This window comes from Osmerus mordax, chromosome 16 (genome assembly GCF_038355195.1).
Source record: "Osmerus mordax isolate fOsmMor3 chromosome 16, fOsmMor3.pri, whole genome shotgun sequence".
Lineage (NCBI taxonomy): Eukaryota > Metazoa > Chordata > Actinopteri > Osmeriformes > Osmeridae > Osmerus > Osmerus mordax.
In genome coordinates this window covers 1,443,799-1,466,298 of record NC_090065.1, presented here as the reverse complement: position 1 = coordinate 1,466,298, position 22,500 = coordinate 1,443,799, and the positions used below count along the sequence as shown (strand labels likewise).

Genomic DNA, 22,500 nt, shown 5'->3' with positions numbered 1-22,500 from the left:
ATTCGCCCAGCGAGACGTTAAAAATACGAGTTCTAGATGTATGTGTTTTTGGCAATAACGTACATTCTCCGTTTGATGATCGTCTGTGGCAAACAGTTTAACTTTTTGAAAATGACGTGCGTTGTCTTGATGTAAAAACGTTTCTGCAGAATCATCATCACCACAGGTAGACAGACACAACAGCGGTTTGGCTTCAATGAGAAAGTGAATGCTGTTTCCCATCCGTCCATCCACTTATCTATCCATCCACTTTCCAGACTTTAACAGATCTCACAGATCTCACTCATTAACTCAATATCAACTCCATCCCTCCATCCATCCTTCAGGTATCCATATGTCATCGTATTCCTTTAATCAGTAAAACATTAAGGAAAATCATCTTCCTTCTTGGCCGTTACTCCGACGCTCCCGTTGAAACCGTCGCCACGAGACAGTTACAGCATCGTTACCTGGCTCCTTAACGCTTCCAGTCATACCTCTGGTCTCCTGTAGGACAACAGCGCCCCCTAGTGCTGTTTAAGAAGTATCACAGTTATGGACAGCGACAAGAGAGATGATGGCAGTCTGCTTATGGAAGCAAATCAGTGACAAAATGGTTTGAATTTTAAAAGGCATTGAATACTTAATTTTGACATTTAAACACCACCGAATTTGTTGGTTTTGAATTCACCTCTTTAAAATTTATATAGGAATTTATTTCAAAGTAAAAAAAAATTCTGATACAAAGATTCAAGGTTTGGAATTTGAGGTTGCTCAAATTCGAACAGTAAAAATGTATATCCCAAAAATTTAAGCCGGAACTGCTTGCCTCAGACCGGACCTCTCTCCTTAGATCCCAAGCTGTGATTGTATGATTGTATTACATTTACATTTTACATTTAGTCATTTAGCAGACGCTCTTATCCAGAGCGACTTACAGTAAGTACAGGGACATTCCCCCGAGGCAAGTAGGGTGAAGTGCCTTGCCCAAAGACACAACGTCAGTTGGCATGACCGGGAATCGAACTGGCAACCTTCGGATTACTAGCCCAAATTATTACCGATCTGGTATTACCGATCTGGATGGGTCAGAACCCATGGCCGATGCCGTTTGTCTTTTTTTTTACTATCACCTCCAACCAATAATATGAAATGTCCATAATGTTAAAGACAAGCAGCCAAAACCGACAAAAATACAGGTGTTGATATTGGAGGGAACATGGCTAGCTACTATTCAAGACATTTAGAAAACTTTGTACAGCAGAGCCTAGTAGTGATGCCGTCTTCTTCCACTAGATGGCGCTGTTGCACCGTAGTCGCGCCACGGCGCAGCTTCTCTCTGGTTCTCTCTCGTACTTGATACGCTGAAGTCTATGAGACGATACTGACGCTGATAAAAACGAGCTTGAACTGTGTCTGACAACCTAATCAATGTTCTGCACACAATCCATTATAGATAATTACTATACTTTACTTTAGAGACTTCTCGCAAAATTAGCCTAGTTTGTTTAGTGCCCCCACACACACATACACACACACACACACAAATACCTACCAACTTTTACACACGCAGCAACACACTGACCATCACCCACGCACCCATCATCGCATAGACACGTACACCAGTATACACTCACACGCGCCTAATTTATGATGATCGAATCCTGAAAACGTTGGCAACTATTTAAATCAAAAGAGCACTTTAAATAACTAATGGAAGAAAGTAAACACTTACGATTTTAAAAGCAACATTTAATCACTCGTTTATTATTTATTTATTTATTTAAATCCAAATTATGGTTACAAGTATTTATTACAATATGCTTCATGTACTAAACATTTTGCTTCATGAAATATAAGGTACAATTACCATTTAGGATCTTAGAACAAAGACATGTGCTTAGTTTTCAAGATTAATACATTGAAACGGTACAATACGCCACCATTAATATAAACAGACAACAATGAAATATGAGAATCTACCACATTAAAACATTGCTAGCAGCAAATAAAAATGAAGATTTTCTGGCACCGCCTTGAGATTACATGAGTATAAAGGTGCACAACATTCATATATCTTTTACTTGGCAATTCAACCTGTAAATGCAAGTATATATGCGTTTATACACGTATATACCCCCACCCCCCTCTGTCTAACAATATGGTTAAGATCCCCAGCTGCACTCTATTGTGTGTCAATCACAAGTCTGTGTGTCCATGCTGTCATGTCTATCACAGGACGTGTGTGTGTGTCTGTGTGTGTATCTGTGTGTGTGTCTGTGTGTGTGTCTGTGTGTGTGTCTGTGTGTGTGTCTGTGTGTGTGTCTGTGTGTGTGTCTGTGTGTGTATCTGTGTGTGTGTCTGTGTGTGTGTCTGTGTGTGTGTCTGTGTGTGTGTCTGTGTTCTCTAACTCTGTTCTATGGTTCTAAGCAGGGTTCTCCCAGTTCTGCTATGTGGTGTTGAGGGGCCACTGTGGGACCAGTCAATTAGTTACCATAGCTACATAGTTACCATAGTTACATAGTTGCCATAGCTAACAGCCACTGACTAATCCAAGGCATAGTACTCATTAAACCGCACATGGGGGCTTTCTGAGTGTGTGTGTGTGTGTGTGTAAGTGTGTGTTTCCCTAACAATGTGCCTGGACTTCTGAAATGTGGCGCATTTAAATCCTTTGCAAACATAACTTCAAATGCTCAAAACACAGTGTTTACATGTCTGGAGGCGACGTCCTTGGCCACACAGCTGAACTACAGAGATGCTGCTCACCTCGCTGCCAACTCCGGCTCTGCAGCTAGAGGAGGGGGCTTTATGAGAGTTTAGCAACAAGCAGACAGCTGACAGAGAGGTGGAGGGTCGTCCTGGTCTCGCATTTAAAGCTGGACCAGAAACATAAAGGCTGTCAATTATCATTATTTTTCTTATTTTTTACACATTAACTCTAAATATGTGGCCATGTCCAAACTCTTTACCAGGCCTCTCATTGGATAAGAGGGTTGGGGCACATGACCTCTGCTCTCTGGACCAACTGAATCATTACATTATGACATCATTACATTTTGACATCATTACATTACTGTTACATTATGACATCATTACATTATGACATTGTTACATTATGATTAGGGGTGGGGAATCTTTTGGTAACTCCCGAATCGATTCTTGGGGTCACGATTCGATTAAAAATTAGATTTTTAATCAAAACATTTTTTAAATAGAATTTTTTTTAAATTATAGATTTTTTTTAATTTGTGAATTGATGTGAATTGCTAGAAGACTGAATCGCGATTCATATGTGAATTGATTTTTTCCCCCACCCCTAATTATGATGTCATTGCATTATGCCATTGTTACATTATGCCATTGTTACATGATGATGTAATTACATTATGACACTGTACATAATGATGTAATTACATGATTATATTGCACATTATGATGTAATTACATTATGACACCATATGACTGGCCCCGAAGACCTGCTGCAGAAAAACATTCCTCTCAGGGAAACAGGTGTGCTTTGATTCAGTAAAAATATAAACTTCAAGAATCATATTAATCATTAAAATCAAACAAGTCATTAAAATCCTATAAATCATTCATTATCGAACAGATGCTCCAGTCACATTAACAGTCTTAATTTGCTGAGTTGAAAAAACTCATTAAAGGGGTCATTGACTGCAATTTACCTTGTCATAGTTGCATAACGACAGTTCGGCGGGTAAAATGGACATACAGTGAACATCAAAGTCCATTGACACCTCTTTCCTATGCAAATATCACAATTTGAAACTGCCGCTGTAAAACGGGCGGTTTCCAAAAAGCTCCACCTTTTTAGGCTCTGGTCTGTTCCTTTGTCACGGCCCAAAATGTATGTACACATCCAACCGTATGCTCATCAAAACCGCAAGCTGTAAGTATGATTTTGACGCTAACAGTTATTAGCAATGCTAACGTATCCTGTATCTAGCACAGGTAGAATGTGTGATTATTTAGTTTATTGGCAATGGGGCTAACGTTATTTCATTTTCGTGACTGTGTTTCATTCGAATAAATAACCTGTATTGTCATGTAAATCTACAATTCACGATGCATGTTTGGCTATGTTGCGTCTTTGCTCCGCAGCTTTGCTCGTTGTAAACCAACCAATCAGCGCGCAGCTCATCTAAATATTCATGAGCATACCATAAAAGGAAGAAAACCTCATTTAATTCTAGTGCTATTTCACAGGGGTGCATTAGGGCGCATAGAACAGCACCCGGGCCATTTTCAGCCCAACCAATGTTACATACCCTATTCGGAGACCTTAAGGAACAGTGTGAAACACCCTATAAAATCAGTCAATGACCCCTTTAAACTTTTTTAATCAATAAAAATTATGAAAACATGCTAAGTATATAAACAATTGTACTCGTAGATTACTTCATAAAGCAGAACTATTATTTACCTGGTCCGAGGTTATCCCTTAACCTCTAAACACTGGTAGGATCCTGATTGGTAGAGCACCTATGATGTCACCACATGGGTCTTTCTTTTCAATCCTCTCGTCCAATGAGGGCAGGGAGAGGTGTCGGGGGCGGGACAGGCATGTCAGGGATCTCAATTTCTCCTCCATCCCTCTATCTCATTATCCCTCCATCTCTCCATCCCTCCATCTCTCCATCCAACTATCCCTCCATCCCTTAATCTCTCCATCCCTCTCCATCTCTCCATCCCTCCATCTCTCCATCCCTCCATCTCTCCATCTCTTCATCCCTCCATCTCTCCATCTCTTCATCCCTCCATCTCTTCCACCCTCCATACCTCCATCTCTCCATCTCTTCATCCCTCCATCTCTCCATCTCTCCATCCCTCCATCTCTCCATCTCTTCATCCCTCCATCTCTCCATCCCTCCGTCTCTTCATCCCTCCATCTCTTCCACCCTCCATACCTCCATCTCTCCATCCCTCCATCTCTTCATCCCTCCATCTCTGCATCTCTCCATCTCTCAGTCCTCCTTCTTGGAGCGTCCTCTGAAGCTGTCCATCACGCTGAAGGCTCCCAGGTACAGACCCAGCACCACTCCCAGCTTGACAGGCAGGATACTGACGAGGCACAACAACAACAACATCATCATCATCCTCAAAAACAAAACATCAACAACCACCATCATAATCATCTACAACAACATCAGTTGTTGAGGAAATGGGGGAGGTAGGGGGAGGTAGGGGGAGGAGGAGGGGTAACGAGGTCATCTTGTTGCAGCTGGGCAAAGGAGCTCTTCTGCTGCCACAAAGGAGGAAGACAAAGACACCATCAAGAGGAGAACAATAGTGAGGGGGGGAGGGGGGTGGGGAGAGAGAGGGGGGTGGGGAGAGAGAGGGGGGTGGGGAGAGAGAGGGAGGTGGGTAGAGAGGGAGGTGGGGAGAGAGGGGAGGTGGGGTGGGGGAGGAGTGGAAGAGAGGGGGGGTTACTCTCTTTCCCCCTCCCTCTCCTTTCTACGACCTCTCCTTCCCTCCTCCCCCCCTCCTCTTTCTCCTTCCCTCCCTCCCTCCCTCCCTCCCTCCCTCCCTCCCTCCCTCCCTCCCTCTCCCTCCCTCCCCCCCCCCCCTCCTCTTTCTCTCTCCTTCCCTCCCTCCCTCCCCCCCCCTCCTCTTTCTCTCTCCTTCCCTCCCTCCCTCCCTCCCTCCCCCCCCCTCCTCTTTCTCTCTCCTTCCCTTCTCTTCATCTCCTATTTTGATCTCTTTTCCTCCAGCTCCTCTCGTTCTATCTCCTTCGCTCCTCTTCTACGTTTCACTCAGGGAGATTACCATAAACGAGAGAGGCACACACACACACAGACACACACAGACACACACACACAGACACACACACACACACACACACAGACACACACAGACACACACAGACACACACACACAGACACACACACAGACACAGACACACACACACAGACACACACACACAGACACACACACACAGACACACACACACACAGACACACACAGACACACACAGACACACACAGACACACACACAGACACACACACACACAGACACACACAGACACACACACACACAGACACACACATACACACAGACACACACACAGACAGGGGGTTCCAGCAGGTGACTGAGCCAGCTCAGCTGAGCGGGTCATGTCCGGCACGTGTCTGTCTGAAGGAGAAGCAGCAGCCCACGCATACAGGTGCTGCTTTATGCTGCAGCCCCGTCAGGACACCTCATCAGACCCCACGCATAAGTAAGGACCTGTGGAGGGGTTACAGGCCAGGGGAGGGGGGAGGGGTAGAGAGAGGAGGGGTTACAGGCCAGGGGAGGGGGGGAGAGAGGAGGGGGAGGGGTTACAGGCCAGGGGAGGGGGGGGAGGGGTAGAGAGAGGAGGGGGAGGAGTTACAGGCCAGGGGAGGGGGGGAGGGGTAGAGAGAGGAGGGGGAGGGGTTACAGGCCAGGGGAGGGGGGGGGAGGGGTAGAGAGAGGAGGGGTTACAGGCCAGGGGAGGGGGGGAGGGGTAGAGAGAGGAGGGGTTACAGGCCAGGGGAGGGGGGGAGGGGTAGAGAGAGGAGGGGGAGGGGTTTGAAAAAGAGAGAGGACGTGAGGGAGTTAGAGAAAGAGAGAGAGGTTGAAACAGGAAGAAGGGGGACAATGATAAGAGAAGTGGAGGATGAGAGGAATAGGAGGATGAGAAGAGAGGAGGATGAGGAGAGAAGATGATGATAAGGGAGGAGGATGAGGATGATAAGAGGAGGTCATGCCCTCAGACAAAGAAGGAGCCAGGGGGGATGGGGAGATGTGATAGTGACTCAGTCAGGTTAGTTCAGGTTCAAACCATTGATCCAGACAGCAGCTACCTCGGCAGACCCCATGTCCAGCTGATCACAGCTGACGGGAGCGACTACAGGTGTGTGTGTGTGTGTGTCTCCTCAGGGCATCGGGAACCAGACACAGACACTTGTGTCGGTGCATTTGGTTAGTTTCACCTGTCGCACTCTGCAGACCTTTCCACTGTAGTCGATGTATTGCGAAACTCATATCAAACACACCCGAAGTGTTCCTAACAGTATTTACCTGAGGAGAGGCGAGCTGGAGGCGTATCAATCTTTTCTGTAATATTTAACCGAGTTTGTGTTTGACTAGACAGATCCAGATCAGTTTCACCTCTCTGCTTCTCAAACACTGTCCCAATAAATGACAGAAATGAAGTTGCCACCCAACCCTGTAATGCAGTCTTCTGTCTACAGTAGACCAGACCACCCCTGTAATGCAGTCTTCTGTCTACAGTAGACCAGACCTCATGTCCAGTATTACCCCACCAGCACTCAGAGAACCACATCATCTTCATGTAGCAATATCCTTTATTTCCTGATGTCCAGAAGTCACTTGACAAGCCCCACCAACCCAGCCTTCCTCCTGGGAACTCATCCTGGTATTCACTTCCTGATTCACTTAGGATGTACGCACACACACACACACACACTTGACTGTCAGCAGCTCATATACACAACCATAAAGTTGACTGTCAGCATCTACACACACACACACGTCAGCACTTGTGCCCACAGTTCTCCTTCCCTCTCTCAGTATGTCAGATTGCATGAGGGCACACAAACTGAGAGTGAAACACGAACACATTATAGATCACACGTGACATCATTCAATATTATTGCGAAACAATAACATAGAACCTCTTTATTTTTATATTTCTTCTTTTGATCAAGTACGTCCATCTCACAGAGAGGCCGTCTACAGTCGATGTTGAAGATTGGGGGAGAAAAAAGTGACATCTTATCTCTCACCCAACCACAGCCCAGGAAGTGCAGTTCTAAACCACACAACATATCGACAAACACCGAACTACACATCATTCGACATATCACAGCTCCAGAGAAACAAAAAAACAAGACCACCACTTCGATCAGACTGAAGGCCGGTGGTGAAGTCACGGACAGTGACTGGCAGCTTGTCCGTTTGCAACTTTGCATAATATTCAAACGACAGAGAGGAGATGGAAATACCGTTTCTATGGACACCGTGTGGCTACATGCTAGGCTAACATGACAATGCCAGGCTTTAAGCAGGAGTCCCACTTGTGTGCATGTTGCTAGATACACGTTAGGGTTAGGTTAGTGACTACTGTATGGTTGTTGGCTTGTTAATTTGTGCAATTGTGAGTGAATCTATGTGGAACAACATGCTTAGCAAAAATAGTGAATCTGTTTGTAACTGAAAGTGAATCTAAATGCTAGCTTAAACTAATCTAAATGTACAGTTTCTAACTGCTAAGTGAATCTGTACAACTGTGCACTAAATTAAGAGAATCTTTACAAAACTGAATGCTAAGCTAACAGGCTGGTAAGCTAACATGCTTCTCTAAAGCTCCATGAGATGATAAATGATACAAAACACCTGACAGCTTAACCAACGCACCACATAACCCCTGGAGTGTGTGTGTTTACTCGTGTGTGTGGGAGTGAATGTATGTATGTGTGGCTATGTGTGTGCGTATGTGTGTATATACGTGTGTGCGTATGTATGTGTGTGTGTGTGTGCGTGTATGTATGCGTGTGTGCAAGTGTGTGTGTGTGTGTGTGTCAGGCAACATCACTCCAGCTGTGGTCTACTGAGCCTGACGCCGCCGGAGGGGTTCAGTGCAGCTTGAGACGAGGGGGGGGGGGTGGAATCTTCCAGGCAGTCGAACACCCCCAGGTAGCTGCACACCACAGCAGCCAGCTTCCACTTCAGACAGCTGGGAGGGAGCATGGGGGAGGGAGGGAGGGAGGGAGGGAGGGGGGAGTTAGGGAGCATGGGGGAGGGAGGGAGGGGGGAGTTAGGGAGCATGGGATAGGGAGGGAGAGGGATGGAGGGGGAGGGAAAGGGAGGAGTTAGGGAGCATGGGGGAGGGAGGAGTTAGGGAGCATGGGGGAGGGAGGAGTTAGGGAGCATGGGGGAGGGAGGGAGAAGTTAGGGAGCATGGGGGAGGGAGGGAGAAGTTAGGGAGCATGGGGGAGGGAGGGAGGGGGAGGAGTTAGGGAGCATGGGGGAGGGATGGAGGGAGGGAAGAGGGAGGGATGGAGGGGGAGGGAGGGAGCATGGGGGAGGGAGGGAGGGGGAGGGAGGAGTTAGGGAGCATGGGGGAGGGAGGGAGGGGGAGGAGTTAGGGAGCATGGGGGAGGGATGGAGGGAGGGAAGAGGGAGGGATGGAGGGGGAGGGAGGGAGCATGGGGGAGGGAGGGAGGGGGAGGGAGGAGTTAGGGAGCATGGGGGAGGGATGGAAGGAGGGAGGTATGGAGGGGGAGGGAGGGAGCATGGGGGAGGTTGGGAGACGGCGAGGTCAGATTAGTGGAAGAAAGGAGGGAGGAGAGAGAGGGGTTGGGGGTTTCGGGGGTTTAATGAACTGAAGGGGGGAGAGGAGGGAGGGAGGGGAGGAAAGTGTGTGTGGGGGGGTTGTATTATAGATATATGGACCCCAGACACCAGGGTGAGGAGAGTCGAAAAGAAAGCCACACACACACACACGACCACCCTCAGACACACACACACACACACGACCACCCTCAGACACACACACACACGACCACCCTCAGACACGCACACACACACACACGACCACCCTCAGACACGCACACACACACACACACGACCACCCTCAGACACACACACACACACACACACACACACACACACACACACATGACCACCCTCAGACACACACACACACACACGACCACCCTCAGACACACACACACACACGACCACCCTCACCCTCACACACATGAAGGCATTAACAGTCTTGCAGTAATGGCATGGTGACATCACAGGCTCCCAGTCTAAAGTGCTCCTCATCAATAATGACTAATCTCACCACCATGGGTCTGATCAATACCACTACATTACTGGAGACAGACTCCAGTACTGCCCCACCCTACAGTCCTGGACACAGGGCCTAACATCTACTGCCCTACCCTACAGCAGTCGAGACAGACAGGTCTACCCTACAGCAGTAGAGACAGACAGGTCTACCCTACAGCAGTCGAGACAGACAGGTCTACCCTACAGCAGTAGAGACAGACAGGTCTACCCTACAGCAGTCGAGACAGACAGGTCTACCCTACAGCAGTCGAGACAGACAGGTCTACCCTACAGCAGTAGAGACAGACAGGTCTACCCTACAGCAGTAGAGACAGACAGGTCTACCATACAGCAGTAGAGACAGACAGGTCTACTGTACTGCTTTTGTTAATGACAGATTCTCTGATCCTCATTCTGGTACCAGACCAACACGCAGCCCTAGCTGTCTACACACTGCTGTGTGTGTGTGTGTGTGTGTGTGCGTGCGGGTGTTTGAGCATGCATATGTGCGTGTGTATGAGCGTGATTAACCCTAGCAACGCAACCCGGTTACAAATTCCTGCGACCACAGATGAATACCACAGCTCTGTTGCCTGGCAACCTGGCCCTGTAGATCTTTGACTGGCACAACAGACAGCGACGCCAACTTGACAGCTTCTGTGGCAACAAGGCTCCAGCCTGGTTTGTTCCAACACAGGTCAGTAACAACTTGGAATGTGGGTTCCAACTTGGAACCCACATGTTCAGAAACTGCAGGTAGTGGGGGGGTAGAAATACTGAATAACATTCAAATAGAATTATAAATGAGGAAGTGGTTTCTCCTGTTTTGGAACAGTGGGTGTGGACAGTGAGGGAGAGGAAGAGGGGGGAGGAGGGGCGTAAAGATCAAACGCCACTGGGTGCTAAGGCAGACCATGTGACTGGTCAGCTGACCCTACTTCCTGGTCTTAGAGCATCACATAGTGCCTGAGTGCCCTACGATCCCTCCACGACCACTCCAGCTGGCGCCCTCTCTCTAGACCCAGGAACCAGGAGAGCCCAGCCTCTCTCCAGACCCAGGAACCAGGAGAGCCCAGCCTCTCTCCAGACCCAGGAACCAGGAGAGCCCAGCCTCTCTCTAGACCCAGGAGAGCCTGGCCTCCACACACACACACACACACACGCACACACACACACACACTGTGACTCACTTCTTGAGGCCCATGATCCAGTAGAGGCTGTGGGGCATGAGCAGGTAGGTCTGGTCTGTCAGCACGGCACGCACCACCTGCTGGGCCACGTAGCCAGGCTCCAGGATGGGCAGCAGCCTGGGCCACCTGGGGGAGGAGCGAGGAGGAGGGAGGGGGGAGAGGGAGGGAGGAGCGTGGGAGCAGGGGAACAGGGGACAAGGAGAAAGGAGGGAGAGGGGGAGGTCAGAGGAGGGAGAGGGGGAGGTCAGAACTCATAAGACGGAACATTTCATCAGTCTTCCATTCAATTCAATTCCCTTTATGGATCCTCAAAGGAATTCAAGAAAAACTTCACCCACACAAACAATCAATATCCATTATAATGTCTAATATCTCAAGTCTATTATAATGTCTAATATTTATTATAATGTCTGATGTCTATTTCATCACCCAGTGATGTCTCTCCTATTATCTCCTATAATCTGGGGAGGGAGGGAGGGAGGGAGGGAGAGGAGGGAGGGGAGAGAACAGAACTTATCTATACTACTGACACACACCTTCTATGTCACAAAATTCATATTCACAAACCACCATGTTCATCCTTAAACCCACTACATTTCTGGATGCAGCCATCCTTCGCCCCCTTCTCCCTCCATCCTTCCCTCCTCCATCCTTCCCTCCTTCCCTCGATTCGTCCACCCATCCCTTCACCGTCAACCCGTCTCCCTCCCTCTCCCTCCCTCCCTCTCTGCCTCCCTCCCTCCCTCTCCTCTCACCCCCAGGGTTTATCTGTTATGTCTGACCAGAGAGAAAGGACATCTCAACACCTCTCCTCCTGCCCTCTGGTCTGGACAAGGTGTGTCACTCTCACTCACATTCACATACACAACTACACACACACACACACACACACACTCTCATAGTCACTCTAGACACACACTCTCACTCTTACATCCATGAGACAGATCCATCCACTCCAGTCTGTTGATACTAACCCTAACTGGTCTATTTCACGGCCCATAAGCCAAAGCACCATCTAATCAGTTTCCCCTCTCCACCTCCGTGTCACACACACACACACACACAGGGACACACACAGGCATTCACAAAGGGGAACACACAGACAAATACACACACAATCTGCAGAAACCGTGAGAGATTGATAGATAATAGAAAAATCTATTGAGTCTATACAATAGAATATAATGAAAACACTTATAGAGCAATGAGAGGTAGGAGACACCACAGAGAGATGTCTGCCTCTCCAAGTCTCATGAAGATGAAAGCACCTTCTCATTGATCAGACACATTATTCAGGGCCTGAGAAATACTCTGTACGTAGAAGATGGACCGTTCCAGAGGCCAGGAAATGACCTTATAAGATCTAAGAGAGCAACAATAAGGTGTGGGGATTTGAACCTGTAACCTCCTGATCTGCAGGCAAATTCTTTAACCACTGAGCTATACCCACCCATCCACCCTATACAGAAGGTATACATCATGACAGAGACAGTGAGAGAGTGTGAGAGAGCGAGAGAAAAGGGCATGGAATCTTACTTGGTTTGGCATCCATCGAACATGCCAGTGTTGATGAAGTACGGACAGACTATGGTGGTCTTCACGCCGTCCTTGCCAGTGGCCAGCAACTCCAACGCCACTGACTCAGCAAATCCGACCGCCGCAAACTTGCTGGCACAGTAGTCTGTGGGGAACACGGACAGGAGACAGGAAACACAATCAGAATCCAGGATATTGACTGATATCGGAGTAGCCTTGTTTATCTCTGTGTTCCGGGTGATCAGGAGGGCAGCTGAGCAGTACAGGGCCTTGTGGCCGCTGCTGGAAGCTAAGTCAACATTTACACATCCTGAAACACCCGGGTCAGACTGATAAGAGGGAGAGGTGAAATAAGGAGATGGAGAGATGGAGACAGAGAGACCAAGACAGAGACCGAGAGAGAGAGAGAGAGAGAGAGAGAGAGAGAGAGAGAGAGAGAGAGAGAGAGAAATAGTTTAGGGGTTCATGGCCAGCCTGTTTACCTGCCAGTCCGTTGACTCCTATCAGTCCAGCAGAACTGGCCACACTGACCAGGTGACCATGGTTGTTCGCTACCATAGCAGGCAGAAACGCCTTGTAGGTCTGGAGATGGAGAGACAGAGGGGGGAGACTAGTTAACTACCTAACTAGTTAACTCACCCAGACATGAGCTAGTTAACCCACCCAGACATGAGCTAGTTAACCCACCCAGAAGTGAGCTAGTTAACCCACCCAGAAGTGAGCTAGTTAACCCACCCAGACGTGAGCTAGTTAACCCACCCAGAAGTGAGCTAGTTAACCCACCCAGACGTGAGCTAGTTAACCCACCCAGAAGTGAGCCAGTTAACCCACCCAGAAGTGAGCTAGTTAACCCACCCAGAAGTGAGCTAGTTAACCCACCCAGAAGTGAGCTAGTTAACCCACCCAGAAGTGAGCCAGTTAACCCACCCAGAAGTGAGCTAGTTAACCCACCCAGAAGTGAGCTAGTTAACCCACCCAGAAGTGAGCTAGTTAACCCACCCAGAAGTGAGCTAGTTAACCCACCCAGACGTGAGCTAGTTAACCCACCCAGAAGTGAGCTAGTTAACCCACCCAGAAGTGAGCTAGTTAACCCACCCAGAAGTGAGCTAGTTAACCCACCCAGACGTGAGCTAGTTAACCCACCCAGAAGTGAGCTAGTTAACCCACCCAGAAGTGAGCTAGTTAACCCACCCAGAAGTGAGCTAGTTAACCCACCCAGAAGTGAGCCATGGTGTTGACTTGGACAGTTTTCTCGATCAGGGAGTCCGGGGCGTCCATGAACTTCTTCCCCGTGACGATGCCCGCATTGTTGATGAGGATGCTCACATCTCCAACCTCCTTCTTCACCTGGGCACACACACACACACAGAGTAAGTAAGTTGCTATGGTGAGTGTAAAAGCTGACTAGGATTTCAGATAATAACAGATGTGTATAGGGGTGTCAGAGGCATGGACAGTTGTGTAAACACACAGCAGTGAGGGCTGCATGACATACTGTACACACGGGCTACGGAGCTTCCATTAGCATCGTCAACATGCGCCCATGACATCATCAACATGCGCCCATGACACCTCGTCCTACATCCTGGTTACCATGGCCTGTAAAGGTCATGATGTCATTGGGTTGCTAAGCACTTACTTGGTTACTATCAAGTAGACAGTGTGACTGTGAACACTATCTAGATTAACAACAGAAAAACATGTTTAATGTGTTATGACGTGAGTAATATTGATACTGTACTCTTTTATCCACAGAAGACATACCGGGGGAATTTAAACCTGCAAACTCTTGTTCTGCAGCCAAATGCTCTAACGCTCTAGGGTTAGAGGTCAGGGGTCATGTTCAGGTGTACTAAATCGCAACCTCTCTCATTGATTACAGCTTCAAACTGGTTTGACAGTTTAGTAGAGTGTCAGTTTCATGGTGGCGTGGAGTCACCTTTCATAAGCTGCCACACACACACACACACACACACACACACACACACACACACGCCCTCCAGAAACAAAGGATGTTTATGAAACAGCACTCTCCCTCCCTATTCTTCTCTCTTGTTCACTCTCCTCCCTGTGCCTCAGGGGGAGTGTATCATGCTCATTATATTTACCCCAGTCCCCTGTTCACACTGGGGCATGTCTGCTAGCTAGGCATAGAGGGGAGGGTTAGAGAGGGGAGGGTTAGAGAGGGGAGGGTTAGAGAGGGGAGGGTTAGAGAGGGGAGGGTTAGAGAGGGGAGGGTTAGAGAGGGGAGTGTTAGAGAGGGTTAGGGTTAGAGAGGGTTAGGGTTAGAGAGGGGAGGGTTAGAGAGGGGAGGGTTAGAGAGGGGAGGGTTAGAGAGGGGAGTGTTAGAGAGGGGAGTGTTAGAGAGGGGAGTGTTAGAGAGGGTTAGGGTTAGAGAGGGGAGGGTTGGAGAGGGGAGGGTTAGAGAGGGGAGGGTTAGAGGGGGTTAGGGTTAGAGAGGGGAGGGTTAGAGAGGGGAGGGTTAGAGAGGGGAGGGTTAGAGAGGGGAGGGATAGAGAGGGGAGGGTTAGAGAGGGGAGGGTTAGAGAGGGGAGGGTTAGAGTGGGGAGGGTTAGAGAGGGGAGGGTTAGAGAGGGGAGGGTTAGAGTAAAGGACACATGATGGACCAAACTGGAGGTTTTCTCTACATTGCTGAGGAAATCTTCTCAATTATGTCAAGTGGTGTGTTAATACGTCGTTTCCTGCACGTAAAATCACTGGTCACAGTTACAAAACAAATAGGTGTTCATTAGCTAACTTGTAGGCCTGTTGTGTAAGAGAGAGCAGTGTTTAAAACGCCTTCCAAAACTTCAGGCCTAGCCGTGTTTCCCTACCTGATCCGCTACTCGGTACACTTCGGCCTTGTCGCTGCAGTCACAGAGGTAGTAGGATACCCGGACCGCGCCTGCCTCCTTAGCCAACCGCGCTGTCTCCTTCATCCCGTCCTGATTGATGTCCCAGAGCACGAGAGAGACGCCCAGGGCGGAAAACTCAAGGGCCATCAGCCGGCCGATGCCGCTGCCTGCCCCAGTGATAAGCACAATCTCTCCGGTGACATTCTTCCGCTTCGGAGAGATGAAGAGGCGAACTATCACCTCGATGTAGTAGTAGAACGACAGAAAAATCACCTGAAGTGTTTCCACTAAGAAGTTCATTTTGACGGTATCTGCAAAACAGAACGATCAAACTATGTTAGGTTAAGTGTTTTTGTACAAATAACGCTCCATATTTACACGGAAGTGTATGTGGTTTCACAGCATAGAAAATAATCTGACAGAATTTATCGCTCCAGTTTATTATAAACCCGACCACTCCTATAACGGAAATCTTCTTTTCCCTCTAAACGGAACCTTGCGCCATGCTGTTTGTTATCATTGTCAACAAACGACAAGTGCAGATGTGAGCACGACAATATATATTTGTAAACGTGAAATTGATATAATTGATACGCCAGAATAGTTAGTGTATGTAACGAAACGCTTTCAGTTTTTAGCTGGGCTATGTAACCTTTGCTCTAGCAAATCTCCGCCAACAGGGCGGAGAAGATAAAAAGCCGTTAAATCCTATTTAGAAACCCGTTCCGAATAACAGTTTAAACAGTTAGCATAATATGCTATTTGAAGGGTTTATTTTACCTGGACTTACGACGTGTTTGCTTATCCGTTTCGTCAGTTACTGGAACCGTAGTAAAACAAAGTTTGAAGGGCTGTGGGGATACGCGCACCTCCCTGTGTTAGTGAGTGGGCGCCTGGTTAGGGCACGAGAACGCTGTCATGAATTCAATGCACTCGGCTTTCGCAAGGGATTGTGGGACGAGTGTGGATGTTTGGTAATAATGTAATCTTAAAATAATATTTAAGAACAAATATTCATTGTGGTTTCTCCTCGCTATCTCAACCTGACTTGAACACAAAAAAAACGTTTTCCTTTCATTTAAAACTTTTAGTGCTATTAATTTGGTCTCTGACTGTCATATCGGAGAGTGTAATCAATTATCCTTCAGAATGGCAACAGGCTGAGAAGAGATAAAGTGAATTTGCATTTATTAATGATCACAATTTATCTTTTGTGTCACGATCTTAGATGTTTCTCCCGTGTGTGGGTTGGTTGATTCATGAGGCTGACTGCGTGAAATCGAACATCTGTTGGATGCTAAGACAAGAGAACTGAGTCGTCGAAGCGAACAGACTAAAAAGTGCAATTTCATTGAGAACATACCAACTCAGACGGTTTAAACAGTTAACTAACGAAGTCGGCTGATGTGTGGACGTGATCGTTTATCATTCGGGCTAGTGTCATACACGATTCCACAATATAGCCTACCGAGCAATTTGTAAAGCCGTGTTCAATAATACTGTAGGCCTGTCAGCAAAGGTGAGCAAAAAATGAGATTATATACAGAGGTTTTGATTTGATTTGTTGAGGAGGTCTACGGGAGAAATTGAATAATTTACAGTTTGTCTATATCACAACTAGTAGTGAAGTACAATCCTACATCATGTCATTCAGTGTCAGGTTCCCATATCCTTTATACTTTTCTGTATTAATTCACTATAGTCGTTGATGTCCTCAGCGTGTGTGTGTGTATTCGCGTGCGTGTTAGCCTTGCAACTAAGGTCGAGGCCCTGTGGCTGGAGAAGGCTGTCATAGGCCGAGCCTGACTGACACATGATAACCGTCCTGCCTGTGATTGGGACTTTGCCTTATTTTTTTTGTAAATTATTATTGTACAATAGTGATACAAACAATCAAGGCACAATGTGTTTGTACATTTGTCCCAAAAAAAAGGGACTTTGCCTTATACAACACTTCCTGGTTTTATTGTCTTCTGTTATTCTTATCCTTGAATTTCTCTATGAAACACAGCCTCTGCCCTTCATAGCTCCACAGAGCTGGGTAGTACTCTGTATTTATGGGTATAGTAGTCAGTATATCGATTGAGGTGGAGTTGTTAAGATGTCACCACCTTTCAACTTGAGCTGTGAGGAGGAGCAGGAACATCGTTCATCTGCAAACACACTCAGCCGTCAGAGGAATCACAGACGAAGACACGTCGTTGTAAACACTTGAAGATAATCGCCCTGGAGTACTGGAATGTTCTCTGTGCCTGCGTCTGAAATGGCAGCGTTTAAACGCAGTGGTCCCCGAGTAGGGGAGGCCTGGCTGAGGTGCTGTGGGGGTGTTGGTGTTTTGGGGGTGTTGTGGGGGTGTTGTGGGGGTGTTGGTGTTTTGGGGGTGTTGTGGGGGTGTTGTGGGGGTGTTTTGGGGGTGTTGTAGGGGTGTTGTGGGGGTGTTGTGGGGGTGTTGTGGGGGTGTTGGTGTTTTGGGGGTGTTGTGGGGGTGTTGTGGGGGTGTTGTGGGGGTGTTGTGGGGGTGTTGTGGGGGGGTTGGTGTTTTGGGGGGTGTTGTGGGGGTGTTGTAGGGGTGTTGTGGGGGTGTTTTGGGGGTGTTGTGGAGGTGTTGTGGGGGTGTTGTGGGGGTGTTGTGGGGGGTGTTGTGGGGGTGTTGTGGGGGTGTTGTGGGGGTGTTTTGGGGGGTGTTGTGGAGGTGTTGTGGGGGTGTTGTGGGGGTGTTGTGGGGGTGTTGTGGGGGTGTTGTGGGGGTGTTGTGGGGGGTGTTTTGGGGGTGTTGTGGAGGTGTTGTGGGGGGTGTTGTTGGGGGTGTTGTGGGGGTGTTGTGGGGGTGTTTTGTGGGGTGTTGTGGGGGTGTTGTGGGGGTGTTGTGGGGGTGTTGTGGGGGGTGTTGTGGGGGTGTTTTGGGGGTGTTGTGGAGGTGTTGTGGGGGTGTTGTGGGGGTGTTGTGGGGGTGTTGTGGGGGTGTTGTGGGGTGTTTTGGGGGTGTTGCGGGGGTGTTTGCGGGGGTGTTGCGGGGGGTGTTGTGGGGGTGTTGTGGGTTCTGGAGATGAGGCCGCGGGCGTGTAGCGACGGGTGTGATGGGTTCCTCCCTCCCCCCCTCTCAGACATAGCCAGACTCGGTTTGTATCTGCAGATTTGTGGAGTTTATTGGGTTTTCGTACAGCTAATTGATGTTGAAAATGACTGCTGTGTTTTTTGGCAGAGATGAAATGAGTCCATTCAGAGGCGGCGGCGTACCATGTCAAGGCCTCATCTGAGACGAGAGGCACCACAACACAGTCATTATGAAGGCCCATTTTAGCCAAAAACACACGGCCATTAGCGCTGTAATTGCCACACTAGCAAACAAGGATGATGAGCAGCTCTGTGTTCCAGCAGGCTCAGAGGACCAGGACACTCAAACAGGAGGGGTCGTCCACATGAGGGAGAGACGGAGAGAGAGAGAGATGGAGGGAGATGGAGAGAAAGAGAGATGGAGGGAGATGGAGGGAGAGATGGAGGAAGATGGAGAGAAAAGAGAGATGGAGAGAGATGGAGGGAGAGATGGAGGAAGATGGAGAGAAAGAGAGACGGAGAGAGAGATGGAGAGAGATGGAGGGAGAGATGGAGAGATGGAGGAAGATGGAGAGAGAGAGAGAGGTGGAGGGAGAGATGGAGAGAGAGAGATGGAGGGAGAGGAGAGAGATGGAGAAAGAGATGGAGACAGATGGAGAAAGAGATGGAGAGAGATGGAGAGAGATGGAGAGAGATGGAGAGAGAGAGAATAAGAGTGGTGAGAGTGAAAAAGTGATAGAAAGGTTGAAAGAAAGAGGGAGATAGAGATAGAAAGAGAGAGAAGGGGTATAAAGAGAGTCATTCCCCAACCTAGTGGCAACATCTCTCTCTCTCTGATTGCTGTGCTCCAGCTGTGTAGATTTCTCCTGTTACATGATCATATCCACGTGTTGGTTCAAACAGATCATCAGTACCCACCTTGATGACACACACACACACACACACCCCTCTGAGAGACACACACACAGGCACCCAAGACACACACACCAACCCAGTCTCGCAACTGTACACCTTCAAATTGCCTGCAGTGCACAGGGCAAAGTCCAACTGTTGGTGCAGGTGATACCCCAGTCCTCCTGTTAACATGTGTGGAGAGCAGCTGTCCAAACTCCACACATCACCCTGAGTTGTCCTGAGGACACCTGTCCTGAGGACACCTGGGGTGTAGAGGGGTGGAGTCTAGACACCTGCTGTGTTACTGTTACACAGACTGAAGAGACCGGGCTGGGCACACACACACACACCTACAGGAACACACTGGTCCTTATACACACACGCCCGGGTGTGGCAGCAGACGTAAACAAATACGCACAACGTAAACATGTAAACAAACGTACAGACACGTAAACAAATACCCTTGCTCTGATTAGGTGAACCACAAAACGTGCTCCACCTGTTCTTCAGTCAACAGTGTTTAATAAATAACAACAACATTAAAACCAGGACATTCTGCTCAGTTAAACACGATGGATATTCCTTATCGATATACAGCATATTTAGAATAATAATGATGATGATGATGATAATCTGTGGTGTGTAACGGAATGAGATTTTTGTATACAGTCCAAACCAGGTGACAGAACAAGTTCTACAACAGCGAGGAAACGAATAGTAGAGATGCTGTTTATACTGAGTCCAGACTGAGAGGGTGGGAGGGAAGAGGAGGGAGGAGGGGAGGAGGAGAGAGGAGGAGGGGGAGGAAGAGAGGGAGGAGGGGAGGTAGGAGACAGGAGGAGGAGGGAGGAGGAGGGGGGAGGAAGAAAGGGAGGAAGAGGTTTAGAGGGGAGGGGGAGAGAAGGAGGGTAAGAGGGGAGGGGCGGGGGTTAGAGAAGGAGGGGGAAAGTGAGGGCTGATGACAAGGGGATGAAGTGGGAGGTGGGGGGGAAGAGGAGGAAAGAGGGCGTGTCTCCCCTAGTCCATGAATCCCCCGTACCTCTTCTGGATCTCTCCCAGGAACCCCCTCCCCCCCCCTCCTCCCAGGCTCTCTTCAGAACCCCCCCGGAGCCCTTGGAATCCTCCAGCCACTCAGGTCGCCCAACCCCTCCTCATAAACCCCCCCATAGCGCTTCTTCAGCCCCCCGCCCCGCCCCTTCCTCTAGAAGCCCCTCCCCCAGACCCAAGTCTCCACCCCCCTCGCCTCATGAACCCCCCCGTAGCGCTTAGACTCCTCCCCCCGCCCTCAGCCCCTGCCCCCTCCGCCTCTGCGTTCAGGATCTTCAGGATCTCCAGGCGGATGTCCTCTTCCTGTTCCTGGCTCTTCCCGTCTCCGCGCGCCCCTCCCTCCTCTGTCGCCGCGTTCGAGTCACCACCTGTTGCCGCGGGAGACCGCCTGGTCATGAAGCCGCCGTAACGCTTCATGAAGCCGCCGTATTTCTTCACCAGCTGGTGCTCCGCCCCCGCCGCTTCCTGTTTGCCGTTGTCGAGGGCGAGCACGTCTTCCTCCAATAGGACGTCTTGGCAGAGGCGGAGCTTCAGGGTGTCCAGGCTGCCCTCGCACTCTACTGAGCATGTCTGGATAAGACAGGAAGTAGAGGTCAAGGGTCAATGGGAAGCGTCACTTGTTGGAGTTAATAAAACCACAATATTGTCATAATCCTAATGATCTGTTGTCGCGTAACCACACTAAGGAGAATCAGGAACTCACTCTTCCCCAGACGCCGCCAACATCTAGAGTCATCAAACTGTGATCGAATCGAAATATAAAATATCTAAATGTCTTTGTTCAGAACGGAATCGGACAGGACGGGACTGCAGCGAAAACTAGAGCTTAATGTTTAGGGTTAATGGTTCGAAACCCATCAGACCATGCCCTCTGGCCATGGCTTTTATTTCACGGCCCAACGGCGGGGCGTGACCCTATCATGCACGCCTGGGTTAGCATTAAGACCTCTGGCGTTGTAAACCCCCCCCCCCCCCCCCCCCCCCCCCCCCCCCCACGCTCCAGCCAGCGCCAGCAGGAACAGGAACGATCAGAGACGTCGTGATTCTGCCCTCTCGTCTGCTCACATCGTCTGCTCATCCATCTAATCATCCAACCATCCATCCATCTGGCCGACCACCATCCATCCATCCCTTCATCTGTCTAGTCTGAGTGACAGTAAACAGAGAGTAAGGTGTGTCTCTCTCTACCTCTCTCTCTCTCTCTACCTCTCTCTCTCTGTCTCTCTCTGTCTCTCTCTCTACCTCTCTCTGTCTCTCTCTGTCTCTCTCTCTCTCTACCTCTCCCTCTTTACCTCTCTCTATCTAGCTCTCTCTACCTCTCTCTCTCTCTACCGCTCTCTCTCTACGTTTCAAACCTTTTCTTTATTTCCCTTTGTCATTCTATTGTGTCCTGAATGTTTTCTGTCTCTATCTTGCTCCCTCGTCCCTCTCTCTATTTCTCTCTCTCTCTTCCATAATTCCACGATTACCCCCCCCCCCTTCTTTCTATCCACTCCTTTTCAAAAGAAGAATATGCTCATGCTGTTCTTCTGTTCGTCTAACGGGGGTTCCGGTCAAACGGGGCAGCGGATAAAGCGGTGCCAAGTTAGGCTTCCGCTGCCGTTACGCGAAGCTCGAGCAGAACTTGTTAAACAAGCTGTTATTCAGAGCTGGCAGTAAAGACGGGATAATTAACTCTTGGCTTCTTTAAGTGTCTTATTTTCTTGTTTGTCTGCCCTTGCGGTCTATAAAGTCAATCCCTACAGATTTTTACCATTAAAGTGTGAAAAATCCCATAAACTAAGTCAAAATCTAAAGAGCTCGTATATTTTATTTGTTTTCTAGACAAGTGAAAATCGCTCCATCAACGTTGATGGCAGAGATTCCAATAAGCACTCGAGGAGAATTAATGGGGAGGAAAATTGAAACCGAGGACCCGCCGGCCCGCAGCCGTTCTCCTATCGCCCCCTGGAGGCAGGGGATCCCCTCAATCAGGTTTAATTCTCTGTCTCACATCTGTGTTCTCCGCGTGGATCTGGATGCTACTTAGTTAAGTATTTGTAATAACGACTCATTCTTCTCACGATCACACCCAGGACCCTAGTCACTCACTCATTCA

General features: G+C 48.7%; 2 protein-coding genes across 2 annotated transcripts in view; both read right to left on the bottom strand.

Moving 5' to 3' along the window:
- Window positions 1–4,835: 4,835 nt before the first annotated feature.
- Window positions 4,836–16,294, bottom strand: sdr16c5a (short chain dehydrogenase/reductase family 16C, member 5a). Its single transcript, XM_067252827.1, has 7 exons — window positions 16,188–16,294; window positions 15,387–15,718; window positions 13,768–13,899; window positions 13,035–13,134; window positions 12,553–12,697; window positions 11,017–11,142; window positions 4,836–5,064 (listed from the first exon to the last, which is right to left on the bottom strand). Exons 2-7 carry the CDS (start codon window positions 15,705–15,707, stop codon window positions 4,968–4,970), a joined length of 921 nt encoding a protein of 306 aa, XP_067108928.1. The 5' UTR covers window positions 15,708–15,718; window positions 16,188–16,294; the 3' UTR covers window positions 4,836–4,967.
- A 4,078-nt stretch (window positions 16,295–20,372) lies between these two features.
- Window positions 20,373–22,500, bottom strand: part of penka (proenkephalin a) — a 2,775-nt gene continuing 647 nt past the window's right edge. The window contains 4 exon segments of the mRNA XM_067252874.1: window positions 20,373–20,429; window positions 20,432–20,500; window positions 20,502–20,529; window positions 20,599–20,972. Of these exon segments, the coding sequence (XP_067108975.1) occupies window positions 20,373–20,429; window positions 20,432–20,500; window positions 20,502–20,529; window positions 20,599–20,972 (528 nt within the window).